Source organism: Poecilia formosa, unplaced genomic scaffold (assembly GCF_000485575.1).
Source record: "Poecilia formosa unplaced genomic scaffold, Poecilia_formosa-5.1.2 Scaffold729, whole genome shotgun sequence".
Taxonomy (NCBI): domain Eukaryota; kingdom Metazoa; phylum Chordata; class Actinopteri; order Cyprinodontiformes; family Poeciliidae; genus Poecilia; species Poecilia formosa.
Genome location: NW_006800668.1, coordinates 49,162 through 59,898, shown reverse-complemented (window position 1 = coordinate 59,898; position 10,737 = coordinate 49,162). Strand labels below are relative to the sequence as shown.

Sequence of the window (10,737 nt, the reverse complement as noted above, 5' to 3'; positions counted from 1 at the left end):
TTATATTTGGGAGCAGATAGATGTAGTATTTGTTAACATGATAAAATATTTACATCAGTTGCAGAAACATTCATTTTAATCCAAATTGTAAAACATAAACAGGCTTCATTTGTATCTTATTGTTTCTATTAGAAAAATCTAAGTTTCTAATCAGACCTGCTGGCAGAAACGATGCAGCCATAGTGGATTGCTGCTTGGGAACCTTTTGCTCCTGCTTTAACATTTATTTTAAAAAAAATTAAGTTGTTTTCAGCTTTAAGGAAATGAGGTCCGAACGTTGCATCGGCTTCATCCTCTCAGATTCAAACTGAAAGTTTTAATGGACCTTCTGAAGTGCAGCTGGTTCTGGGTTAACTGGTCCAGTTTGTGTCCTCTGAGGTTCTGCTGTGAAGTCATGCTACTGTTACCATGGTAACAGCTGCTGGTCTGCTGCTCAGGTGATGCTGCTGTTCAACCTGAAGTTTTCACTGGTTCTTCTCCAGGATCGGGTCTCTGAGGTTCTGACTCTCAGCAGATCATCTTCCTCTCAACCAGATCTGGACCTGAACGGTTCCAGAACCAACATGACAACAGGCCGCTGTTCAGGAGGAAATGTTCATAGGAAATGTTCACTCCTTCATTTACTGCATCTGACCTCAGTCTGGATGTTTCTAGAATAGGATCCAGTTCAGAGCTGAAAATAGCATCATGGAGGAGTGGATGACTCAAAGTTATCAAGTTTATTAGCTAAAGACATTACAGCAACAAGGCAGTTAAACTGCTTTACGTAATAAACAATAAAGGAACATTATAGTGGAAAAATAAGTGATAAAAAAAGTTATAATCCAGAGCACAGTTAATTTATTATTTATTGACTCTAGATCTATAATTCTAGATTGCTCCTCTTTAGGCCCAAAGATAATACCTTCAGTTTTGTTTCTGTTCAGCTGCAGAAAGTTTTGTCTCATCCACACATTGATCTGTTCTAAACATCTATTCAGTGATTGGATGGGTTCAGAGTCACCTGGTGACATCATAATGTAGAGCTGTGTATAATTTAGTCACGGTAAATAATCTGATTACTTTGTTCTAACCTGACCTAAGAGGAACATGGATATTAAATAAGATTGAACCTTGTGGTAAAACACAGGTGATTTCTGTCTTTTCCAAAGGGAAATTATATGTTGACACAAAGAAATCCCTTTTCTTTAGTCAGACTGGAACCAGTCCAGTACTTGGCGTTTTCTGCTGGTTCATGTTTTATTGTTTTTGTCAGAAGCTTCTTGTTTCTGATTGAAAGACCAGGATGTTTGCTGTCAAAATTCCAGACAAAATCCATCTGCCTCGAAGAGACATTTAGTTTCTGACGTTGAGCTGGAATCAGGTTCCTCTGATCCTCTGAATTCATGATGGGAACCAGCTTTCTGCTTTACAGGACAGTAACTGGAACTGGATTACTGGACTGACTGGTTCTGGTTTCTCTCTCCAGAAGATGGAAGATCAGGATCTAAAGAAGGACAGAACAGAACCTCCAGGATCCATCAGTCCATCTATAAGGAGTGACGCGTCCAAAGGAAAACCTCCCCTCTTCAGTAATGAACCTGAACCCTCAGACAGAAAGTAAGAAACCAGTTTCTAACTGATTCATGTGAATCTATAGAGATATATTAGATCTGATACTAGTTTATTTTCAAGTTAAAAATAAAAATTTAACTTGATTTTTGTTTCTTTACATTAAAGCTGAATAAACATGAAGGATGTTGGTCAGTAAATCAGAGTTTGCATGAATCAATGATGAAAATGTTTCAGAAAAACAAAAAGCAAGACTGTGACGATTCAGAGATTATATCCTCAGAACACTGGGTCCAGTTTATATACTGGGAACGCTGGGTCCAGTTTATATACTGGGAACGCTGGGTCCAGTTTATATACTGGGAACGCTGGGTCCAGTTTATATACTGGGAACACTGGGTCCAGTTTATATACTGGGAACACTGGGTCCAGTTGATCCAGGTAGGTTGATGACCTGGCCACGCCCACTGAGCCTCAGCAGCTCCAAACAGAAAGGTCAAAGGTCAAAGCAGCTCTAGAGGACTGGGCTGGTCTCCTGGTTCTGAGGTTCTGCTTCCTGCTCGGTTCTTGGGTTCTGGTCTTTAATGACCCACATCGGCTCCTCAGACCAGATGAACAGCTTTAGTTCTGATATCAGGGACCAGATCTTCTGCTCGCCACCTTCTTCCACTAGATGGCAGCAATGAGATGCTATGCAGTGCATTCTGGGCTTTGTAGTTCTAGTACTGGAGACTATAGAAGAACTTTGTGTAATAATCCATAGAAATATGATCTGATCAGCTCCATCAAACTGGGACATGAGACTGTTGACCTGCAGGTTCTGCTGTGACCCAGACCAGTAGAACCAGTTCTGGAGAAAATGTTGAATTTGACCCAACAGATCAGTCTGAATGTTTCACTCTGGAGCTTTAAACCTTCTGCTTCTCTGCAGCAGTTTGTGTTCAGAGCTTCTTCTTTGGTTTTTATCTGAGTTTCTCAACGATTGATGTGAATAACAACATGTTTGTGTTTCAGAGGTCAGAACCACAGAGGGAGAGCAGAACCTCCAGGATCCATCTGTCCCTCCATGAGGAGTGACCTGTCCAAACCAGAACCTCCAGACTTTAGTACTGAACCTGGACCATCAGAACCAGAGTAAGAAACCAGTTTCTAACTGGTGGATGTGATTCTGCAGAGCTGGGCTGGTTCTAGGCCTGGATACATGAGGAGGCAGGCAGAAATTTGAAGGAGGCGTGATTATGCGTACATATATTCATGATATTTATTAACAGTGTTGACTAGTGTTTGATTCATTGGATTGGGTTAAACTGTGTCCAACTCCACAAAAAACTCAAACCTAAAACCTTGAAATTAGAGTTTCTTAATTCAAGTTAGAACAACCAACAAAACATTTATCTTCTTCTATGGTCATTATGATTTTATATATCTTAAACTAATTTGAACCTAAATTAACAAAACATTTTTTTTCAAACACGATTAACAGGCAGTTCGTCTAAAGCAGATTTTTTTTGTTTAGAAACTCAAAGCATCAAAATCTTTATCACTCCTATTTTTCTACTTTCTCTTTGCCTCCTGAATAGCAGAGAACTCAAAGTTCAGTGTGACATCAGGCAGGATGAATGATCTTAAAGATTCACTGAATGTTGGCTGTGGTTGGTTATCCAGCACTGGCTCAGGTGATGCACAGTCATTTAAATCTGGGTTTTCCAAATCTTTACATCCTTTGTGCATGAATCTGTCACAATGATGTTTGTAGCACCTTATTTCTAATGCTACTTATATAAAATATGGCTAAAATTAAAGCTGAGAAAATTGCTGATGCCTTGATAAGATAAATATATATTCTACTTCTAAATCTAACCAGTTTGGTTTTTGCATCTCTGTCAAGATGGAAGAGAAGACTAAGTGAATTTCTGTTTTATATTAGATAATTTAAATAGCATTGTTCCTGTTGTAGCAAACAGTCATGATAAAAATCCATATTTTTATCATGACTGGTGTGAATATTACGAAGTGAACAAGACATTTAGTCCAGTTTTAGTTGTTTATTGAACTTTCAGAAACTAAAGCAGCTGCAGTGCGGAAAAATAAAAAGGGGAAATAATGTAGAAAAACCAATGAGCAATTCAAAACCACTTGTATTCCTATTTTTTCTCTCTGTGTATCTACTTTACAGTATGGATAGATCCGTTGCCATAACAACTGTGTGACAACAAACCCACAGCAGAGATTATTTTCATGTATCAGGATTCAACACCAAAAACATGCAAACATTTTACACATAAAGAACTGAACCTACAGTCTGTTACAGTTTTATGTTTTCAGGCTTAATGTTTATTTTATAATTATTAATAAGTAATTGACTGAACAGCAGTGGTTGATTAGATAATTTAAACACCTGCTCTATTGATTATGTGTCAGACAGTAAGTGTGAGTCGCCTTATTTTATCTGAACCACAACAAACCAAACTGCACAGAACAACATCTACATGTTAAGGTTGTTAAAGTCAAGCTAACATGACTGACCTACTTCCCTCTCGTCCTACTTTTTAAATTAAAATCTTGTACTGATCTGTGAAATGTGATAATATTGGACCTTGTTTTCTGATGTAGTGTTAGCAAAGCACGGTGTTTCTTTTTCTTCAGTATCTCCTCTGAACCTTTAATATTTAGACAACTTAACAGCTAAGATCAGTGAACAGAACCAAAGTTCAAAGGATCATCATGAAGTCAGATTTAGTCGACCCAACTTTATACGACTAATAAAAGACGTGAACTTTAGGTAACTTGTTGTTAGCTCTCCTAGCATGTTGCATAATGCTCTGCCACAGTATAAGGCTCTTTATAAAAAGCTCAATGCAAACTGGGGCTGAGGCGCGTTTACTAGTGTTCCACCATTAAAGAAGGATCCAACTTTCTCCACTGGAATCCAGATCAGAATCAGTTTCTGTTTCTTTCAGCCTCTGATGGATCAGTTTTCTACTCTGCCTCAGACAGAATAATGATTACTGACCAAGAACAGATTCAGATGGACAAATGCAATAAAAGGAAGATCAATCATGATACCAGATATAATACAATGAAGAACTTCAAACCAGAGATCATCAATGTTCTGTTCTCACCCAGTTTCTGGTCTTTAGTTTGTGGTGGATCTTCATGAACATGTCCAGCTCCAGGGTAGTGAAATATTTTACTGATGAAGAAATGTTTTCACAGGAGGAGGAAGAGGAGCAGCGTTGGTAAGGAGGAGCAGCCGTCCTGCTGTGCTCTGTGTCAGGAGGTTCTGATGGATCCGGTCTCTACCAGCTGTGGACACTGGTTCTGCAGACAATGCATCAGGTCCTACTGGGACCAGTCTGCTCCATCTGGACCCTCCTCCTGCCCCCAGTGTGGGAAACAACCCAGAACAGGAGCTGGACGGCTGACAGCCAATCAGAGCAGCTGTGCTCCAGGTGAGACTGAAAAACTCCAATCAGCTTCATCCTGTCGTCTGTTGAACCAGATCCACGTCTTTCATTCAGATTTGGGATTTCAAGGCTTAAAAGTATTTTTGTGATCAATTATTTTCTACTAATATGTGTTTTCCAGCTGGTATAAATGTTTTGGTAATTCTGTGTTATGAGTCCACTGAGCCCAAAGGCAACAATCAACCACGTGAATAAAGTTAACAATAATTATACAAATAAGAAGGTTTCCCATTGCTATTGTCAATCCAACCTGGATAAAACACTACAATAGTTCACTCCAAACTGATTCACTGCAGAATAATTACATGCAATCTAAACACAAGATCTCACTGCAAACAGGATTGGATCTCTTATATCCTGGAAAGTGACCCGAAAACGACACAGGACAAAGAAACACAACAAAAATAATAGAAATAGTTAGTTCAGTCTCACATATTCTAAGGAAAACCAACACAGTCCACAAGCTGGGTGGACTAACAAAAAGAAGAAAAAAAACTTTTAAAAGAACAGCAGGAAGCAGTGACTTGCTAAAGCTTGACTTTACCCAGAAATACTGGTCATCAGGTAATGAGAGGTTGTCTACCAGTTCCTGGATTTTACCTGCATTTACGAAAAAAGTTTCACGAATCACAAACTTAGTTTCTGCTATTAGTGTAGAATAATCTAGACCACATTTTAAGAGTTTAAGTATTTTATTTTTTAAACTCAAGCAGATTAACGATGCTCAAAGTGGAAACAATAGGAGGCACCTTTTTCCATTTCCTGAATTGGAAGCTCAATCAGAAGTCAACTCTGTAAATTTTTGCTGAGTTGCATTCCATCAGTGAAAAGCAAGAGGCGAACTAAATCAGAAGTCAACTCTGTACATTTTTGCTGAGTTGCATTCCATCAGTGAAAAGCAGGAGTCGAACTAAAACCCAGACAGCCCTAAAACCTAGACTAACTGGAGCTGCTTCCTCTGCTGGATGTTTCCGTCAGAACTGGTATGATTTAGCCATGATTTGGTGCTAAAGTAACAGTGGCCTCTAACCCTTCAGGATCATTAAAGGAACAATTTGACACAAAGGTTTATTCAGTCGCCTGTTAAATTATTGTCTGTTTTTGCAACTGTTATGCTGGTACTTGCCAAATACCGTATTTTTCGGACTATAAGCCGCTACTTTTTTCCCACGTTTTGAGCCACGCGGCTTACAGCCCGGTGGGGCTTTTCTGTGGATTTTTCTTCAACCACCAGGGGGGCTCTTTAGCAGGAAGTGAATCATTGGAAATCAAAATTGGAAATCAAAGAAGAAAATGCTAATTTTAATTTAGAACAAGCACATGCTAGCAGCAGGCACGACTGAGAAATGTTGTTAAACTCATATGATGCAGCTTTTAAGTTGAGGGCTGTCGATCTGGCCGTACAGGAGGGAAATAGAGCCTCTGCACGTAAACTCGGCGTGAACGAATCCATGGTTCGGCGTTGGAGACGGAGCGCTGCGTCCTTAATAGCAGATTTATTAAGGACAAAGCCCTCTGCTGCGTCCTTGTGAAAAACCGAGAGCGATGGAAATATCAGCGGCTTATATCACGGTGAAGCTTATTTATGTACGTTTCCAGTTTTTTAAAAATAACTTTGTAGGTGGGACTTATAGTAAGGTGCGCTCTATAGTTCAGAAAATACGGTATTTTGTTTAGCTTCAACTGTAAATATCCCAGTAAACTTGAAATAAGATAGAAGCATGCAGGTAACTTTTCAGCAACATATAGAAACTTGCTTTGAGTCCATATTTTTTGAATGTTGATAAATCTACATATCAATTGTTTTTTATATTTTTAAACTTATTTTGAGAAAGACGTTTTTGCAGTTTCTTGCTTTTTATGGTGTTAAAGCTACGCTGAGACAGCTCAAGCAGATTTGAAATATAAAACTGTAAATCCAAAGCAGCAACTTGAACTTGAATAGAAAAGTTTACTTAGGTTGGGATCATAGTTTCCTTTTAATAAACAACTGTAAGTTTAACAAATAAGAAGGATTTATAACTGAAAAACCTAAAATAAAACAAGGAAATAGTTTTATGCTTTTTAAGTTGTTGAACTTTATGCCAAATGTTTGTTTTGCTCTTTAACAAATAAACCATCAGTTTAAATGTTTTCTCTGGTCGGTGGTCATTAATACACCCTGACCATCACTGCTCCTGTAGCTGAACATGGTTCTGGTCCCACTGTTTTCTCCAATGTATTCTAGTTTCTGTAATCACATCACCAGTGTTACATGATCAACCCAACAACCAACAGGATTTGCTTTGGAGTGGCTGTTTTCAGCCCTTTGATAAATGCATTAAAACTGAACATCTTAAAGCTGGAGGTCATTTTGATGCATGAAGTCACAAAGTGAAAAAAACACAACTGTAAAACTACTTAAACAAAAAGAGGGAAGTGATGTCTGAGAGACAGAAAACTTTATTTACTCAGACAATATATCACAGATTACGGTATATATTTACAGTATGAATGCAACATGTAATNGTGGTTATCCAGAGGAGAGCAGAGGGAAGCAGTTTCCCCCTGATGAGGTTTGTCAGCAGAACATCCACTGAGCTGGACTCTGTAGCATCAGTCAGGATCTCCTTGTTGTTGAAGTCCAGAGGAAGTCGACTTTCATCTAGGCCATCAAAGATGAACAGAACCTGGAACTGTTCAAAGTTACTGATTCCTTTGGTTTCAGTAAAGAAGTGATGAATCAGTTTCACCAAGCTGAACTTTTTCTCTTTCAGCACATTCAGCTCTCTGAAGGTGAATGGAAATATGAACTGGATGTTCTGGTTGGTTTTGTCTTCAGCCCAGTCCAGAGTGAACTTCTGTGTTAAGACTGTTTTCCCAATGCCAGCCACTCCCATGGTCATCACTGTTCTGATTGGTTGATCTCTTTCATGTTGGACTTTAAAGATGTCTTCTTGTCTGATTGTTGTTTCTGGTCTGTGTGGTTTCCTGGATGATGTTTCAATCTGTCTGACCTCATGTTCCTGGTTGACCTCTCCTGTTCCTCCCTCTGTGATGTAGAGCTCTGTGTAGATCTGGTTCAGGAGGGCTGGACTTCCTGCTTTAGCGATTCCCTCAAACACACACTGGAACTTCTTCTTCAGGTTGGATTTAAGTTTATGTTGACAAGGTGAAGGAACCAGTTCTAAACAAAACACAAAAACAACCAAATCAGGCGGACCTGTACTTCTCCTGAATAATGGAAATTCATGTAATTATTGGTCTACTTCCTTAGGTACACCATGTTTCCATCCAATTGTCATGTGATGTTTTAGCTAGCTGATAAAATGTTGCAAAAAAAAGAAGAAAATGCTAATTGAGCATGCTTCTGTCTACTGGTTTGGATCGAATCAACCAGGCTACACAAAGCATGAGGACTGGAGTTGAAAAGCACTGCTCTAAACTTACACCAGGAAGAGCCTGATGTTTGCAGAAACAGAGGGCAGGTTTAGAGGAAGGAACAGCAGACACTGTCACTTTATGGTGAAATCCAAAACATCAAGGATAAAACCGTTTCTACCAACAGGCCACTAGATGCTTCCACACCACAACAAACACTGATAATGAGTGAATCATCCAGGAGATTTCAGATTCTGAGACACCAAATGAGTCCATCTGGCCTCAACATCCTCATTCTTCCTCTTTCTGACACTCATTTACCTTCAACAGATCCTCCTCACCACTTCTGGATAGAGTTGCTGCAATGTGATTGGCTGATTCGTAGTCTGTTTTAACAAATTACCTAAGTGTACCTGATAAAGTAGCAGATGAATAAACCAAGGAGGAAATGTTTTGTAGAAATCCTCTTACTGCTCTGCAGACGGTCAGCCAGCTCCTCCTGCTTCATCTTCCTCAGGAAGTTCAGGGTGATCTTCATCACCGCCTCTCTGCTGCTCCTCTTCTGCTCTTCATCCTCACCCCTCATCACCTCCTCATCCTCACTCTGACCCTCTGAGCATTCTGGGTCATCTGGACTCAGAACCTTTTGGATCTTCTTCAGCTCGTTCTTCACGAATGTGACAATGTTTTCCTCCAGCAGCTGGAACAGAATGAGAAGATATCAGACTAGATCTGAACATCAGGTCCATGTTGGACAGACTGACAGTCCTCTGGTCTACAGACTGAACAGAACCGATGTACAGACCATAAATATGGAGTCCAGCTGTGTTTGGTGCTGCTGGACAGACGGATCAGTGGGAACCTCTGAGCTCTGCAGGTCCTCTCTGTGGAGGAACCAGTAAATACTATTTGTAAATACTATTTATATTGTATTCAGGTGCTAATTACCTGTTGGGAGCAAACTGGAGTGGTGGCTCCATGGACGCAGCGATGGATAAGCATCTGTCCGTGGGAAAGATTCGACTGGACAGTAAGAAACGGGTAGCATTAGAAACTTTCACCATGGTGTCGCCATCGGGACTTTAGATAGAAACAAAATAAAAAACAGAACCCAATTGGCTTTGTCATCTGATCCACCTGGATAAAATCAGGTTCTATCGATTCTTCCAGCGAGGTTGGCTTTGAAAATCCCAAACGAAAATCATAGCTGCATAAAAGTAGCACAAATGTTTGACACCAATTTTGTTAGATTTGGGTAGTGGAGGGAGGAGGGGCCAGGGGAGGGCTGGTTGAACTTTTGACCTTTAAACTTTCATTAATATCTTCAAAGCAAAAGCAGCACAAATAAAATGTCTTGCTGCACAAACATAGCAGAGTTATTTTTATATGATTCCTTTGTCATAACCAGGTGAACTGATGTTTGCTGTGTGGCCATCAGGCCATCAGTCATCCTGTCTCATTTTACACAACACAGAGCTTCATTTGTTGCTCTTTGGCGTAACACTGAGCCCGGTTGCACAAAGATGGAAGATGTTTGTTCCATTTGAAATTTGTCATAAATTAAATTACTCTTTTCCAGGGAACTGCAGCGGCGGCTCCATGGACGCAGCACTCTTCTGAGACGAGCAGCAGGAAGTTGGCCCAACCAGGCACCTGTACCTGTCAGACAGAGAGGACAGCAGGAGACGACTTCAGGTAGAGGCTGATAAATGTGTCATGATGTAAGCTTTCATATCAGTTTATCAATAATTATTGATTTGATTGTTATTTTAAATATCTGAAACGCTGCCAAGCCTTTCAGGAAAGGTTACGTGTTGGGAAAGGTGCTGTGACCTTTCCTGCTTTATACACAATTTACTGATTGATTTTTAAGCAGCTATGAGACACAATGGTGAAACATGAAGTTATGTGGCCTTGTACAGCCACAGGCATGCTGGGAGTTGTAGTTTTTATCAGAGAAAGGCGCTAAAGGTAGCTGGAGCTCAGGTGGATGAATACTGAAATGTTTCATGACTGAGAGACTTTTTGACTTTAAGCCTTGGAAGCAGCAGATTTCTACAGTCAGCTCAGCGTTTGAACAGGACAGGACGGAAATGAGACTGCAGAGAAGTCTCTCTCTTTATCTGTGGCTCTCCAGCCTGGAGGGACATATGGACACTCACCTCTGGTCCTCATGTCCACACTGAGACGGTCCAGAGGGACGGACTGCGTCCTCTCCTCCATGCTGCTCTGCTCACACACCGTCCGCCTTCATCTGAGGAGGAAACACTCATCATTCACCTCAACATCAACTCTGATCCATCTTCACATGGTTTCTATGGAAACATCAGCTGTTCATACGCCGTTTCCTGTTTATATC

General features: G+C 40.2%; 1 protein-coding gene across 3 annotated transcripts in view; it reads left to right on the top strand.

Annotated features, from left to right (window-relative positions):
- Positions 1-10,737, top strand: part of LOC103131200 (NACHT, LRR and PYD domains-containing protein 12-like) — a 50,405-nt gene that overhangs the window by 26,100 nt on the left and 13,568 nt on the right. For 2 of the 3 annotated variants that reach the window (XM_016666478.1, XM_007542791.2), the window contains exons 1-3: positions 1,472-1,599; positions 2,566-2,685; positions 4,768-5,003. In XM_016666478.1, the coding sequence (XP_016521964.1) occupies positions 1,472-1,599; positions 2,566-2,685; positions 4,768-5,003 (484 nt within the window). Of the gene's footprint in view, positions 1-1,471; positions 1,600-2,565; positions 2,686-4,767; positions 5,004-10,737 lie in introns of those variants that run through there. The other variant, XM_016666480.1, reaches the window with a different exon arrangement.